Source organism: Panthera tigris, chromosome A1 (genome assembly GCF_018350195.1).
Source record: "Panthera tigris isolate Pti1 chromosome A1, P.tigris_Pti1_mat1.1, whole genome shotgun sequence".
NCBI lineage: Eukaryota > Metazoa > Chordata > Mammalia > Carnivora > Felidae > Panthera > Panthera tigris.
The window spans coordinates 179544664-179561796 of record NC_056660.1 but is presented as its reverse complement, the minus strand read 5'-3'; the positions used below and the strand labels follow the sequence as shown (position 1 = coordinate 179561796).

General features: G+C 37.4%; 1 protein-coding gene and 1 long non-coding RNA gene across 2 annotated transcripts in view; one reads left to right on the top strand and one right to left on the bottom strand.

Moving 5' to 3' along the window:
- RARS1 (arginyl-tRNA synthetase 1) overlaps positions 1 to 12651 on the top strand; it is a 24390-nt gene extending 11739 nt beyond the window's left edge. Inside the window, exons 10-15 of the mRNA XM_007077638.2 lie at positions 78 to 256; positions 780 to 889; positions 5772 to 5877; positions 10946 to 11118; positions 11257 to 11504; positions 12422 to 12651. Of these exons, the coding sequence (XP_007077700.1) occupies positions 78 to 256; positions 780 to 889; positions 5772 to 5877; positions 10946 to 11118; positions 11257 to 11504; positions 12422 to 12531 (926 nt within the window). The 3' untranslated portion in view covers positions 12532 to 12651. The remainder of the gene's footprint in view (positions 1 to 77; positions 257 to 779; positions 890 to 5771; positions 5878 to 10945; positions 11119 to 11256; positions 11505 to 12421) is intronic.
- Positions 4104 to 17133, bottom strand: LOC122240390. The gene is made up of 4 exons (XR_006220066.1): positions 17080 to 17133; positions 14593 to 14650; positions 11930 to 12018; positions 4104 to 4363 (listed from the first exon to the last, which is right to left on the bottom strand). It is a non-coding gene; the product is annotated as an uncharacterized LOC122240390 (long non-coding RNA).

The window sequence follows — 17133 nt, the reverse complement described above, 5'->3', positions numbered from 1 at the left end:
TAAATATCTTATAATGGCTCATCCTTTATATTCCTTCAGGGTTCTTTTAACATTATTAATGAAGATTTCTTTCCTAGGATTTGTGCAAGTGGATGATGGCAGAAAGATTGTGTTTGTCCCAGGATGTTCTGTACCATTAACCATAGTAAAATCAGATGGAGGTTACACTTATGATACATCTGACCTGGCTGCTATTAAACAAAGACTATTTGAGGAAAAAGCAGATATGATTATCTATGTAGTGGACAGTGGACAAGTGAGTTTGCAGATTTGTTTATGTTCTTACATGGTCTGATTGGAACTGAGACAGTATGGCGAGGTTTGTGGCATTTAGCACATAGAAGTCTTCCAAAGACTAAAGATCAGAACTTTGCTGTAACAGAGAAAAAACCGGCTTTGGATTTGACCACATCAGAATATATTTCCCAGCTTTTCTGCTTTTCTCCATCAACTGGTGATTACTTTCCTGAACATCAGTGACCATTCCTGTCTGAAAGGGGGTTGTGAGACCTAAAATATAACTGAAATTTTTGCACAATGAACCTATTATTAATTCAGTCACTTTAAAAACCTTTGAACATAGAAAGTGTAACAATCCTGCTCTACCTGTTTCTCATATATTGGGAATAAAGATGATCTTATTTATAATTATAATTATGCTTGCCTTCTAAGATTTGTGAGATTTAAACTTTACAAATCTTTATCACTACATAAAGCTTTAAGTCACTTTTTTGTTATTAGAAAGTTTAGCAGATAACTTTCTATTTGTTTCTTTGTAGTCTGTGCACTTCCAGACAATATTTGGTGCTGCTCAAATGATTGGTTGGTATGACCCTAAAGTAACTCGAGTGTTTCATGCTGGATTTGGTGTGGTGCTGGGTGAAGACAAGTAAGTCTGGAAAGTCTGAGTATTAATAACATACACAACCCCCAGATTTATTTGCAAAAGGCTATGTTTCATTAGATATTAAATTAGAATTAAAGTGCATAATTTTTCTCAGTCTGCAGATGCAGCCAGCTGAGCTTTTTTGTACCTATGTCTTATCACTATTAGAGAATGTAGCCTTTTAGGGAGATTTGTAAAGAGTTGAATGAAAACCACGCTAGATTTAACAGATTTTAAGAGGGTTTCCATTTGCACAGATCTAAATTGTAAAGTCGATCACAGTACCTCCTCAGATTTCAAGAAAATACTCAACAGTATATTTCAAGCATTTTGTAATTGTCTTTTTCTTTCACAGTTAAACACCTAGTCAATAGGTACATGTTTATTGAGATTCCAATTGAGTTTTAAAATTGAGCTTTCATTTTTATGTCTATCTCAAAAATAATAAGTTTGAGACCTGCATGTTAATATTCATACATCCAGTTTTTGTTTTCCAGTCTTTTCCCCACATTCTGTACAATGTTTATGAAATAAAAGATAAATACAAGCAAATATAGATAATAATCACCAACTCAAAGGCATAAAATTTTTTAGCATCTTGTATTCAGTAGTATCTTAGGGTCACTAAGCTATTTAACATCATGTCTTTTAAAATCTGTGGCATTTTAGCCACCTGGGTGGCTCAGTCAGTTAAACGTCCCAACTTCACCTCAGGTCATGATCTTGCGGTTCGTGGGTTCGAGCCCCGCATCAGGCTCTGTGCTGACAGCTCAGAGCCTGGAGCCTGCTTCAGATTCCATGTCTCCCTCTCTCTGCCCCTTACCCGCTCACACTCTGTCTCTCTCAAAAATAATCAAACATTAAAAAGTAAAAAAATTGTTTTAAAAATCTGTGGCATTTTAGATTTAGTGATCCAGCCCAAATGTCATTACACAAAAGTGGTAATGCTTTTAAAAACCACATGAAGTAGCTCAAGATGCTTGGCTAGCCAATGTACAAAAGCCTTAATGAAGTTTACAACAATCAGGCTAGATGTGTGAAGGTATTTTAGCTAGAGTATGTGGAAATCATCACTTTTTAAATTTTTTTAATGTTTTATTTATTTTTGAGAAGGAGCATGAGCAGAGAGGGGCAGAGAGAGAGAGGGAGATTTAGAATCTGATGCAGACTCTGAGTTGTCAGCACAGAGACAGATGTGGGGCTCAAACTCATGAACCATGAGATGACCCAAACTGAAGTCATATGTTCATTGATTGAGCCAGCCAGGTGCCCCAGCATCAAACGTTTTTAAATTATAATTTAAATTACACTCTTGTATAGAGCTGCACTTTTTTGGAATCAAAAGACACTAGGTCCTCATTTTGGTGTCGTGGTCCTAAAAAAGTGCTTGAAAATCAGCCGATGAGTTGAGTATTGCTTATAGTATCTTAGTTTATTAACTGTTGGTTTTTTGGACTTGTATTTATTTATTTTTTATTTTTATTTTTTAAATTTTTTAATTTATTTTTGACACAGAGAGAGACAGAGCATGAGCAGGGGAGGGGCAGAGAAAGAGGGAGACACAGAATCTGAAGCAGGCTCCAGGCTCTGAACTGTCAGCACAGAGCCCGACGCGGGGCTCAAACTCACAGACTGTGAGATCATGACCCGAGCTGAAGTCGGATGCTTAACCGGCTGAGCCACCCAGGCGCCCCTGGACTGATATTTAGATGATTTTTCTTACAGTTGGGTGAAATTATCAAATTTACTTTTATACCTATATTTCTCACAAGTACTCATATTTTGGCAATTAACTTGATCACATAATGGCTAAGAGGTTTTTTCCATGATTTTTTTGTTGTTTCATATTACTGCACTCTCACCATTATGTAATTATGGCATCCTGCACCATTAAAGAGAAGAATAATTTTAATGATAGTTAACCAGTGGCAGCATACCATATTTTAAATATTTACATTGAAATGCTCACAGATTCTGCCATCTGCTTTTTAGTGGAATTTTCTGTTTTAAAGCTTTTTGCAATAGTTTGTCCTTTTATTTAAACATCTTCCTCTTATTTTTTGGACACCTGTTTATTGAGCACATATGAATGGCATTGTCTGGATGCTCCAGTGTGTACACAAAGATAATAGAATGTGGACTTTTCCCTAAGGAGCCTGTCTTGTGAAGCAGAGCAGTTCCCTGGGAAGACTGTTAAAGTATACATGCCAGCCCCACCAGGGAAGTTATTGACTTACTACGTACTAAAGTAGGTATTAGGCATTTTTTTAAAAACTCTTGATATTCAGGTATGGATTCCTTCTATTAGAACCACTAGTCTGAGCAGTAAACCAGCACCAAAAAAATGCAGAAAAATTCAAGGCAGGTGTATATAGGCAGTAAAGGAAAAGACCAGTTATCGTAGAGATGTTATAGGAAGGCCTCCCTTAGCATTTTGGCAACTCTTTTGATGGCTATCATTTCATCAGACAGAAGATTTGGAAGTCGCTGAATAGTCAAGCAGTAGGGAATGGCATAAGGAAAGCCACAGAAGTATTTAATGTATTTGTAGGATAGTAAGTTTTAATACTATAATCAAGAAGAAGATCCTTTCTAAGGTAATGCTGAAAATACAACTTTAATGGGAAATACCATGATTATTTTGGTAGGCTTTGTGTTGACTAGAAAAGCATGCTTCATTTGTACCATTTCTGCATTTGAAGAATTTTTTTTATGATTTTATTTTTGATAATGTGGAGTTCAGACAACCCCAAGATCAAGAGTCGCATGTTCAACTGAATGAGCCAGCCAAGGTGATCACAAAGAATTTTTATTTATTTTTATTTAACGTTTATTTATTTTTGAGAGAGATAGCACGAGCAGGGGAGGAGCAGAGAGAGAGGAAGAGAGAGAATCCCAAGCAGACTCCCCACTGTCAGCATGGAGTCCAACATAGGCCTTGAGCCCATGAACCGTGAGATCATGATCTGAGCCAAAGTCAGATGCTCAGTCAGCTGAGCCAGCCAGGCACCCTACCCAAAGAATTTTTTAAAAAGAGAAAATTAGAGGTGCCTGGCTGGCTCAGTTGGTGGAGCATACAACTCTTGATCTCAGAGTCATGAGTTTGAGCCCCACATTAGATATGAAGATAACTTAATAAAAAAGAAAATTATATACTCAGTGTTGTACAAACTTCTGTTTAATAGGTATAATCCAATTTTTGTTGAAGTAAGCCCAACGTAGGGCTTGAACTCATGACCTGAGATCAAGTCCCATGCTCTACCAACTGAGCCAGCCAATTGTCCCAGTAAAATCCAGTTTTTGTGAAATGCTTTTAATAGTACCATTGCCCAGGACAGTGTCTGTCAAAGCTTTTGTCACATTCTCAGAGATTCTGATTTCAGTGGTATGAATGGAGCCCTGACATCCTGTGTTTAAGCTCTTCAGCTGATTTGTACATCCAGAGTTGGTCGCTACTCAACAGGTTGGGGTTATTATCTAGAGAAATAAAAATGAGATTCCAATTAAGAATTTGCTCAGAAATGAACTACTGGGACCTCATCAAAATAAAAAGCTTCTGCACAGCAAAGGAAACAGTCAGCAAAACTAAAAGGCAAGCAACGGAATGGGAGAAGATATTTGCAAATGACATATCAGATAAAGGGTTAGTATCCAAAATCTATAAAGAACTTATCAAACTCAACACCTAAAAAACAAATAATCCAGTGAAGAAATGGGCAAAAGACATCAATAAGACATTTCTCCAAAGAAGACATCCAGATGGCCAACTGATACATGAAAAAAATGCTCAATATCACTCATCATCCGGGAAATACAAACCAAAACCACAATAAGATACCACCTCACACCTGTCAGAATGGCTAACATTAACAACTCAGGCAACAACAGATGTTGGCCAGGATGCGGAGAAAGAGGATCTCTTTTGCATTGTTGGTGGGAACGCAAGCTCGTGCAGCCACTCTGGAAAACAGTATAGAGGTTCCTCAAAAAATAAAAATAGAGCTACCCTATGACCCAGCAATTGCACTACTAGGTATTTATCTAAAGGGCATAGGAGTGCTGTTTCAAAGGGACACATGCACCCCAATGTTTATAGCAGCGCTATCGACAATAGCCAAAGCATGGAAAGAGTCCAAATGTCTATTGATGGATGAATGGATAAAGGTGTGTGTGTGTGTGTGTGTGTGTGTGTGTGTGTATACACACACACACATACACAATGGAATATTACTCAGCAATCAAAAGGAATGAGATCTTGCCATTTGCAACTATGTGGATGGAACTAGAGGGTATTATGCTAAGTGAAATTAGAGAAGAAAAATATATGACTTCACTCATGAGGACTTTAAGAGACAAAACAGATGAACATAAGGGAAGGGAAGCAAAAATAATACAAAAACAGGGAGGGGGACAAAAACATAAGAGACTCTTAAATACGGAGAACAGAGGGTTACTGGAGGGATTGTGGGAGGGTGAGCTAAATGGGTAAGGGGCATTAAGGAATCTCCTGGAATCATAAAAAAATAAAAGAATTTGCTTAGTTCCCAGACAGTTCTAGAATCAACCATGTATCTTATTAATTTTTCTGAGAAGGCAAAATAAGCCAAACGATGTTGAGGAAAATGAACAAATGTCTTCTCTATTTCCCTTTTAGGGAATGTATTATAGGTCAACATGTAGAGAATGCTATGGGGAGCCTAAAGCATAGAATGCTTTGATTTGAGGACTATAAGATGAAAGATAATTGAAAGTACCACTCTTTCTTTCAGCATTCTCCTCGGTTGCCAGGTGGAATGAAACATTGTCAAAACGTCATTTTCAAAGATTTCTAAGCTGTAAATTCTGTTTCAAAATCTACTTAATTGGGATTCTTACATTTTTTTAGGAAGAAGTTTAAAACACGTTCAGGTGAAACAGTGCGTCTCATAGACCTTCTAGAAGAAGGACTAAAACGATCCATGGACAAATTGAAGGAAAAAGAAAGAGACAAGGTAATCTAAAGCCTTGTTTGCATATTGTGTACCATGTGCTGTGTTGTGATTTTTAAATTTTTTTTTTTTGAGAGAGAACTGGGGAGGATTAGAAAATCCACGTAAGCTTATATTACTCAGATTTTATTGCACAGTAAGTTTGTTTCATTATTGAGTTTGAAAATACAGTTCTTGGCTACTACAAAAGGCTATGACCTTTTCCTGCTGTTACTGTGGTGTAGTATCTCTGCTTCTTGGCATTTCTCCTGTCACAACTTTGAATGAATGATTGGAAAATATTGCAAACTAAAGGGTTAGATTCTGCAGCCTACATTAGGAAGGTCAAGGATTGAGATTCAAAGGGTCTTGTGTCTTTTACTCTTCAGTAAGTCAAGTGATATAAGGGAATGGATGGAACTACTATAAACAGAAGAGTACAATTACAGAAGAAGTAGAATAAGATGTTAGTCCTGGCCTAGGCAGGATGTAGATGTACCATTACTGCATTGTAAGGTTAGGGTTGGCTTTGCCTAACTTTATTAAAAATTGCCAGAGAGAGTATTGTAACCATTATATACTCCCACCACTAATATTTGATTGTTCCAGTTGCCCCATATCTTTACCAACACTTGATTTGTCAGTCTTTTATCCTTTCTGTTGAATTCAGTGGCATCTCACTGTGGTTAATATTTGCATTTCCCTGATGAGCAGTAATGTTGATTGCCTTTTTTTTGCTTATTGACTATTTATATATCTTTCATGAGGGGTCTTTTCAAGTCCTTTACCCATTGTTTGTTGTATTTATATCTATTCACATATTTACTCTTTCCTGTCCACTTCTTCCTTGAGGATCTCCTTTTAATACTTTTTTTGTAGTGCAAGTTTGCCGGTGGTGAATTCTGTTCGCATTTGTTTGAGAACATCTTTATATTGCCTGTAGTTTTGAATGATCTGTTTTTTTAAATGTTCATTTTTGGAAGAGAGTGTGAGTTGGGGAGGGGCAGAGAGAGGGGGAGACAGAGGATCTGAAGCTGACTCTGCACTGCCAACAGAGAGCCCGATGAGGGACTTGAACTCACAAACTGAGATTGTGACCTGAGAGAAGTCGGCCGCTTAACCACTGAGCCACCCAGGCACCCCTGAACAGTATTTTGATTGAGTGTAGAATTGTAGTCCCATAGCTCTTTCAGCATTTTATTTATTTTTTATTTTTTTATTTTATTTTATTTTATTTTAATTTTTCTTTTTTTAATGTTTATTTATTTTTGAGACAGAGAGAGAGCACGAACGGGGGAGGGGCAGAGAGAGAGGGAGACACAGAATCGGAAGCAGGCTCCAGGCTCTGAGCCATCCGCCCAGAGCCTGACGCGGGGCTCGAACTCACGAACCGCGAGATCGTGACCTGAGCTGAAGTCAGACGCTCAACCGACTGAGCTACCCAGGCGCCCCTCTTTCAGCATTTTAAAGGTGGCATTCCATTGTCTTTTAGCTTCTTTAGTTTCTTTTCAATATCACTTGTCTCATTGCTCCTTTGAAGATAGTGTATCTTTTTTTCAGACTACTTTTACTGTTTTTCTTAGGCTTTGTTTTGGTACTTAGACTAAATAAATGCCTAAGTCTGGTTTGAGGGTTTTTGCAGGTGAGGCGTGTGGAGTGTACTTATCCTGCTTGGGAGGTGCTGAGCTTCCTAAATCTGTAGGTTGTGTTCTTTCATCAGTTTAGAATTTTCAGCCCTATCTCTTAAACTACTTCATCTTTGCTCCATTCTGTACTTCCCAGAATTCTAAGTACTTATATAATATGTTAGAATTTTTGACTGTGTGTCCTACATGTCTCTCACACCTGCTTTTTAAAAACTAAGTAATCACCCCCAGTGTGGAGCTCAGACTTCAAACCCCAAAATCAAGAGTCATATGCTTTACTGACTGAGCCAGCCAGGTGCCCCTCTGCTTTTTCTTCCCCATGCTTTTTCTCCCTCTGCTTCATTTTGAATCTTTTCTACATTGTTTTGCCCCTTTCCTCTAATTTTTTGAGTATTTCAATTGTAGTTTTCCTTAAGGTTTTCATTTTTTTTTAATTTTAATAATGTATTTTATTTAACCCAACATATCTAAAATATTACCAACATACAATCTACCTCTACTTATTTTAGACTATTTCCATTTTTTTATTTTTTATTTTTTAAAATTTACATCCAAATTAGCATATAGTGAAACAATGATTTCAGGAGTAGATTCCTTAATGCCCCTTACCCATTTAGCCCATCACCCCTCCCACAACCCCTCCAGTAGCCCTCAGTTCTCCATATTTATGAGTCTCTTCTGTTTTGTCCCCCTCCCTGTTTTTATATTATTTTTATTTCCCTTCCCTTATGTTCATCTGTTTTGTCTCTTAAAGTCCTCATATGAGTGAAGTCGTATGATTTTTGTCTTTCTCTGACTAATTTCACTTAGCATAATACCCTCCAGTTCCATTCACGTAGTTGCAAATGGCAAGATTTCATTCTTTTTGATTGCCGAGTAATACTCCGTGTGTGTGTGTGTGTGTGTGTGTGTGTGTGTGTGTGTATATACATACCACATCTTCTTTATCCATTCATACATTGATGGACATTTGGGCTCCTTCCATGCTTTGGCTATTGTTCATAGTGCTTCTATAAACATTGGAGGGCATGTGTCCCTTCAGCACAGCATACCTGTATCCCTTGGATAAATACCTAGTAGTGCAGTTGCTAGGTCATAGGGTAGTTCTATTTTTAGTTTTTTGAGGAACCTCCATACTGTTTTCCAGAGTGGCTGCACCAGCTTGCATTCCCATTTTAGCTTTTCATTTTTGAAATAGTATTAGGCATATAAAAATTACAAAATAGTACAAAGAATTGCTATGTTAGCTTCCCCAAATAACAATACTTTATGTATCCATAGTATAATTATGGAATCAGGATACTAACTAATGATATAACACTGGTTAATAGTCTACAGACCTTATTTAAGTTTACCATTTGTCTCATGCATGTTGTTTTTCTAGTCTGGGGTCCAGTTCGGGATCACCTATTATAGTTGGTTGTCATGTCTTTTTAATGTCTTCATTTTTATTTATTACCTTTTTTCAAATTTATTTTAGAGAGGGAGGGTGTGAGCAGGAGAGAGGGGCAGAAGGAGAGAAAGAGAATCCCAAGCAGGCTCCACACCTAGCATGGAGCCTGACACGGGGCTGGATCCCACGACCCTGGGATCATGACCTGAGCCCAACTCAAGAGTCAGATGCTTAACCAAGCCACCCAGGTGCTCCTGTAATTAGTATTTTTAAATATCTTTTTATTTTAAGCAGTTCCAGATTTTAAAGTTGCTTTTGTCTTTTTTGTTTCTGTTGTCTTGTCGGTCCTCTTCCCACCCATTGGTTTTCAGTCATATCAACTGGCTTTTTTATTAAGTTGCCTTCCCCCCCCCCCCCCGCCCCCAAACTGGATGCTGGATGTTGTGAATGCAATGCAAAATTATAAAGGTTTTGGATAATGTCATCTTCCTCCAACAACCAATTAAGTTTTTTTCTGGTAGATTGCATACCAGCTGGTGATCTTAATTCTGCCGGTCTTGGTCTGGAGCTTTGTTAGGGTTGAATGAAGCATTTCAGTTTTATCTTTACTATTAGGGTACAGTTCTTTTTGGTAAAATATGGCCCTTCTAGTTTCACCAGGTAATTCACTAGTGCCCTTCTCCCTTGCTCCTTCTGGGACTCCCCAGCCTCACACAGCTGCTGAAATCTTTGCTCAGTTCTTCACCTACCAGTTTGCTCTTTCCTGCTGGGTTTTTTGGGAGTCCTGCCTTGTTAATGCCAGCCATTGGATAGTTTGAAAGAAGGTGTTTTTCATTCCTCTGTGTTATCTTGGTGATTTTCTCCTCACTCTTTTGGAAGCCCCAAACTCTGAATTCCCTCTTCTTACCCCAGTAAGACCACTTCTTTCTGCTTGGCTTTTGTTCCCTTCTGTCACTACCACATGGTGATTTAGACAGTGCCCTAGGGGAAAAGGTCAGGTAAATGTGGGACTTAACTTCCTGTGTTTTCCTTCTCCCAAAGATTATATATAGCCCCTCAAACTTTGCTTATATTGATGTTCTCTAGTGACTTCATATAGTTGCTTCCTATGATTTATCCAACTTTTAAATAGTTGCTTTTGGTAGAAGGGTTAGTCTACTATAGACAACTCCATTGTGTCTAGAAAAGAACCTTAATCACTTGAGGCCTAATAGTGCTTTAGAATGCATGGCTAAATATTAACAATACAATAATGCACAGTTCTTCCTCCTACTCCTGACACCCTGTTTTTTTAGTTCCAGTGTAATTAACATACAGTGTTACATTAGTTTCTGGCATATAGCATAGTGACTCAGCAGTTCTATACATTACTCAGTGCTCATCAGGATAAGTGTACTCTTAATCCCCTTCACCTGTTTCACCCATCTCCCTACCCACCTCCCCTCTGGTAATCACCAGTTTTTTCTGTATATTTAAGGGTCTGTTTTTTTGTCTTCTTTTTCTCTGATCATTTGTTTCTCAAATCCTATGAGTGAAATTACATACTATTTGTCTTTCTCTGACTTGTTTCACTTAGCATTATTCCCTCTAGATCCATCCATGTTATTTCATTCTTTTCAATGGCTGAGTAATTCCATTATCTATATATACCATATCTTATGTATCCATTCTATTGTGACACCCTGTTTTAATTTCAATTAATTTCCCAACCCTAAGTTTTTTTCTAGTTTGCTATGTTACTTTATTTTCTATAAGCTACTTCAGAATCTTTATGGAATGAAGTGGATAGAAACTAATTATTGGTGCTTTCTATTTCATATCTACCGAATACATTGGGGGGAAAGTATTCAAGCAGACACTTCATATTTTATAAATCTCATAGAAAAACATTTTGTTATGCAGAGCTGATGAGTTATATTTTCATTCCCTTTGTAGATTGACCCATGTTTCCTCAGTGTCGATATTTATTAAAGTTTACTTTTTCTGCCTTAGCACCAGGACAAAGGCAGCGTTCAGTAAGCTATGAAGTTTTTGTTTGTTTGTTTTCCAAAAGGTCTTAACTGCAGAGGAATTAAAGGCTGCTCAGACATCCGTTGCTTATGGTTGTATCAAATATGCAGATCTTTCTCATAACCGGTTGAATGACTACATATTCTCCTTTGACAAAATGTTGGATGACAGAGGAAACACAGCTGCTTACTTGTTGTATGCCTTCACTAGAATCCGGTATTTGTACAACATTGTTCTATTTTGAATCAGTTGATAGGATTTTTAATTTACATCAGTCATTTCTTATTACATATTTCTGAGTGGAGAAGGATGTGCCTAACAAAAGAAAATGATGGCTGTTTCCTGATTTTTCAGGTCTATTGCACGTCTGGCCAATATTGATGAAGAGATGCTCCAGAAAGCAGCTCAAGAGACCAAGATCATTTTGGACCACGAAAAGGAATGGAAACTAGGCCGGTGCATTTTACGATTCCCTGAGATTCTCCAGAAGATTTTAGATGACTTACTTCTTCACACTCTTTGTGATTATATCTATGAGCTGGCAACTACTTTCACAGAATTCTATGATAGCTGCTATTGTGTGGAAAAGGATCGACAAACTGGTAAGTGTCGTATTCAGTGGTCATATTGGGGACGGGGCATTAGCAAGGCATTTATTTGAATTGGGTGTGGATGGATGGTTTTCAACTTGTTTTATTTATGGAACACCCCCTCTCCCCACCCCCCCACCCCCGCCCCTCCTAGATTTTCTTCCCAACTATACACTGGTCGTTATTATATATAACAGACAAAATTCAACAAATCTAATAAAAGCATAAATGGAACTCTCATTCCACACAAAGTAGTTTTCCCCACCCTCAGGCACATGCATGGAACCAACCATAGAACTCCAAAGAAAACAATTGGAAGACCAGTAGGAATAGGACATTTCCAATGAAAGCAATGTTATTGAGGGTCCCAGAATGAGTCTTTGGGAGTTTTTGACAATGGAAACTGCCTTTGGGAGAAAAGTGGTATCTTTTCTTACCTTAGGCTTTCTGCTAGCTTCTGTTACAGTTACTGAAGTAGACTGAAGTAATTTGTTACAGGGCAAGTAGGTGTTTTTGAGAGTCATGCCTGAGAATTGAAATTTCATTAGGAAAAATAATCTCACCATTATCCTGAAATTAAAGTTTATAGTTATTTCAAACTATGAGGCCTAAGATAAAACTCTGAAAGAATTTTAGAAGACAGATAAAATTTATCATTCTAATCATTGTAGAACTTGTATCCCCTTATCAGAAACAGATTTCTTGAACAGAAACATCTTTCTTTAATTGTCTGTATTTTAACCTTGGATTGTCTGTATTTTAATCTTGGATTGTCTGTATTTTAATGAGAAGGTAATTCTAGTTAAAGTCCCAAAACATGGGTTAGGCTATTCACCTTTCAGTAAAATACAGAAGTAATACAGATTCTTTAGTAATGGTTTTCAAGAAGACAAATTAATCTTTTTTTTTTTTTCTTTCTATTTTCTCAGGACAAGTGTTGAAAGTAAACATGTGGCGTATGCTGCTGTGTGAAGCAGTAGCTGCTGTTATGGCCAAGGCGTTTGATATCCTGGGAATAAAACCTGTCCAAAGAATGTAATCCTTCTTAGGTTTGAACACTGTGTGTTTTTACCAGAAATAGCCATTTAACACTGTTTGCTTTTTTACAATCATGTGGATACAAAAATAAGTAAAGGAAATTTGTCAGCTGTCTACATAACTTGTGCTTTTTTTCTAACAACTGGGCCTTTGAAAAGAAAAACATAACTTTCATAAATACGTTTATTTCTGCTGACCATTAAACCAAAATTACTTAGTGGGGCCATGGAGAAGAGGGTTTATTGTGTGGCTTAGGGAGTGTTTATTGGTTTGGCTGGGATGTGTTTTCATTCATTTTAATTTGATAAGCAGTCCCATTTATTGAGCTCTACTATAGACCCCAGGAACTAAATTTACACACCTTTATTGCCCCATTTATTATTTATTCTGTTGTTCTGTCATAACATTTTCCCTGTTTAGCAAGTGACAAAACTGAGGCTTCACAGAAATAAGTATCTTCCCCTGTATTGCTCAGGAAGAAAACCAAGATTCATATCTATGTGTGTCTGACTCCTAAATTTAACTTCTTTTCTGTTTTAGTAAAAGATGACATTGGCAATATAAGAAACCTGGATTCAGGGGAAGGTCAGGAAACTTAACAGCCTGGTATTTTTTCAGAAGCTTACTCTTCACATCTTGTTAGTTATGTGCCAATTATAGTCACAAAGGAAGCTGGAAAACTTGAATATCTAAGCAAAAGAGAACACTTGCCATGATTTCCTTAAATGAGTCAAGATTCATCTCCTAGTCATGTTGTATTGTTTCACTCCAAGAAATTAGAGTTGTAAAAAGATAAGGTGGAGATTTTTCCCGGCACTAAGCGTAGTCAGGGAAGGTGCGTGGGGGAGGGGGGTAGTAATAGTGATTATTGGGTCAGCAGTTAATGTAATTTGCCAGCACAAAGATTAGATTAAAATTCATATAAAGAACTTAACGTAATATTCGGGAAAACAAATGCTTAATGAACATGAACTGTACCATGCTGTTTCCAAAGGTCTCCAAAGGAAACCAAGAGATGATTTTAATGAGTTATAACAATAACTACAATTTACAAACAAAATGAGTATGTAAAAGTTTGAGGTGTTCACATTAGATCACTACTATTTCCTCTAGCAAACGTGGAAGCTAAACAGTTTCCTCTTAGCCTGGTATCTGCAAAGAGAAAAACTACTGTAGTATTGAGTCCATTGGTTAGAAGATCCAGGAGTTTTATGGGTGCAAAACAGGATTCAGTGAGATAGGAGGAACTAATGAAAGACTGGGGAATGTGTTAAATTAACCAGAGGTCATGATTAGTTCATATGCTGGCAAGTCAGTTTTCTGCTTCCTGAGATAGTAACTATGTGGTTATTTCATCTTGAAAACATTGTCTTACCAGAAATTATAAATATCATTAGGTGATAGATAATATCAGAAACTTCTCCTGGGGCACTTAGGTGAGTCAGGTCATGCATGATCTCATGGCTCTTGAGTGAGCATAGAGCCCTGCTTCAGACCCTCTGTCACCCCGTCTCTCTGCCCCTTCCTGGCTCTTGCTCACCCTCTCTCAAAAATAAACATTAAAAAATTTTTTTTAAAACAGTAAGAAACTTATTTAGAAAATAATAGAGCTCTGATTAGCTTGTTTTTAATATGCTGGTCTTTGGGAGAAAATGGGACTGTCAGGAAACAAAGCTAAAATTCCCGGTGGGGAGATGGGTTTGCAGAGGGAGAGAATGGACTACTGGCAGACCAGACCTCTGGATGAGGGAAGGTATGAGGCAGCCCTGTGTCAGCATTGAAAAGAACGTGATGTCTGCAGTTTGTTGGATATACTATCCTATATAGTTCTTTAAATCTTTCATATCCAGACTTATGCGAAATTGGTGGAGTAAGGAACTTGAAAAGTATGCCTTCACTAAAAGGAATGTAAAGCTGGCAAAAAAAAAAAAAAAGAAAGAAAGAAAAAACTTTTTCAGAACGCCAGGAACTATCTAGAGGCTTACAACAGTAGCCAGGGCAACACAATCAAGAAGAGAAAGCTGAATCTTGATAAGGACAGCTTTGTGGCAATTTAACTTACCCTGGTCTCCTCCCCCTCTTCCTAGCTTAGCAGTGGCCTTGAAGAGAACAGTCACATCCTGTAAGTACATCAGTACCATAGTGAGTATAATAGAACTAATTTGCACCCAAAAAAAAGCAAACTTGATTTGTTTCTTTGTTTTGAACTGTCTGGCTTGGAGTACCATTTTAAAGGATTTGCCTTTGTCTTACCTAACTCAGAACTCTCTGGTATGGAGATAGTTACCTAAGGGCATTTTTCAAGAACATTTACAGGTGAATATATTAGTTGTTGCTGGCTCAGGGAATAGTTAGCAGTTGGGAAAACAATAGATTAACCAAAGAGCTTGCTAAGAGGCTGAGGAATGAGATGCTTTGGTGAGTAAGAAGTTTGAAAGGCTCTGACATATTCCTGGGTGTCTAGAAAGCCATGCACCTGCCCAGGGCTGTGCACATGCTCAGCAAAAATTTTAAAAAGTCCACCTCTAGTTTATTTTAAGGCTTTGTGCAAGCGGGATTAACTACGAAGGCAGAGTTGTGAACTTCCTGGTTGAGTGTTGAAGGTTGTACCAGTATGCACAGAGCCCATCTGCAAGACTGGAAGATATTTTAGATTACAAGCTTTTAAGGAAACCTCTGTCCAATCACTAGCTAACCTTAAGCTAATAGAACAGAGATTTCAGTGGCTACACACAACAAACAATACACACTTTACAAAATAAGAAAAGTTAACAAGCATCACTAACAAACCCTGGGGTGGGAACGGGAGTACCTGATTACAGGGTTGCCACATTAAAATATCCAAAATGTCCAGTATTCAACAACAAAAATGTTACAGGGCATATAAAGAAACAAGAAAATATGGCCCGTACCTAAGGAAATAATAGAAATAGTCCCACAGGAAACCCTGACATTAGACATAAGGATGATTCAATCAACTGTGAAATATATTTAAGGAGCTAAAGGAAACCTTAAGAATATCTCCCCAAATAGAGAATAGGAATGAAGGGATAGAAATTATAAAAAGAAGCCAAGTAGAATTGTGGAGCTGAAAAGCATAACTGGAATGAAAGATTCAGTAGAGGAGCTCAACAGAGTTGAGCAGACAGAAGGAAGAACCAGTGAACTTGAAGATAAACCAACTGAAAAAGAATGAACAGAGCCTAAGAGGCGTATGGGACACCATCAAGAAGACCAATATATGTATAATGAGAGTTCCAGATGAGAGAAAGGCAGAAGGTATTTGAGGAAATAATAGCTAAAAACTTCCTAAATTTTATGAAAAACACAAATCTACACATACCAGTTCAGGGAACTCTAAGATAAACTCAGACCTATTCTTAGACACATGATCAAACAGTTTAAAGACACAGACAAATAGAGAATCTTGAGAACAAGAGGATCTACTCATGTGCAGGGGATCTTCAATAGGATATCAAATACCATGAGGACCAGAAGACAATGGAATGACATATTTGAAGAGGTAAAAGAAAAAAACCCTGTTAACCAAGACTTCAATGTCTGGAAAAACTACAAAAATGAAGTTCTACAATGGAACATTATTTAGCCACAAAAAATGAAATCTTGCCATTTGCAATGACATGGTTGGAACTAGAGAGTATAATGCTAAGTGAAGTAAGTCACGAATACACAAATACCACGTGATTTCACTCATGGAATTTAAGAAACAAGAAAAGTAAAAGAGACAAACCAAGAAACAGACCCAGCTGTAGAGAACAAACTGATGGTTACCAGAGGGGAGGTAGGTAGGGGAATGGGTTAAATAGGTAATGGAGACTAAAGAAGGCACATGTCTTGATGAGCACTGGGTGATGTAAGTTAAGTATTGGATCACTATATTGTACACCTGAAACAAATACACTATGTTAACTATACTGGAATTTAAAATAATTTTATAAACAGTCCCTCCCAAATGAAGATGAAAATGGCATTCTCAAAAACTGAGTTTGTCACTAGTAGACAGACATTCCCTACAATATAATAGTAGATAGTAATGCAAATCCACACAAGTAAAGAATGCCAGTAAAGGTAGCTATATAGATAAGTATAAACGACAATACTTATGTATTTTTTTGTCTGTAACATTTTTTCTTATTTAGAAGACAACTGAATAAATCTGTTTATGGGCACATAATGTATAAAGGTTTGACAAAAAGTTGGAGGCAGACATAGCGAAGATTTTGTACACTATTGATAGTAAATTGTTATATTAATTAAATCATAAAGAATGAAATCTTGCCATTTGCAGCAGCAGGGATGAACCTCAAGGGCATGATGCTAAGTGAAATAAGTCAGAGAAAGACAAATACCATGTGGTCTCCCATACGTGTGGGATCAAAACAAAAGCAAACAAAAACCCTCATACAGAGAACAGATTGGTGGTTGCCAGAGACGAGTGGAGGATGGGAGAAATGGGTGAAGGGAGTCAAGAGGTAAATAGAAAAAATAAATATGGTGCATTATTGAACAACACCAGCAAATAACTTACTATTATCTAGTAATTTGTGATCAAAAACAAAACTCAAGAAAACCTCAAATTGGA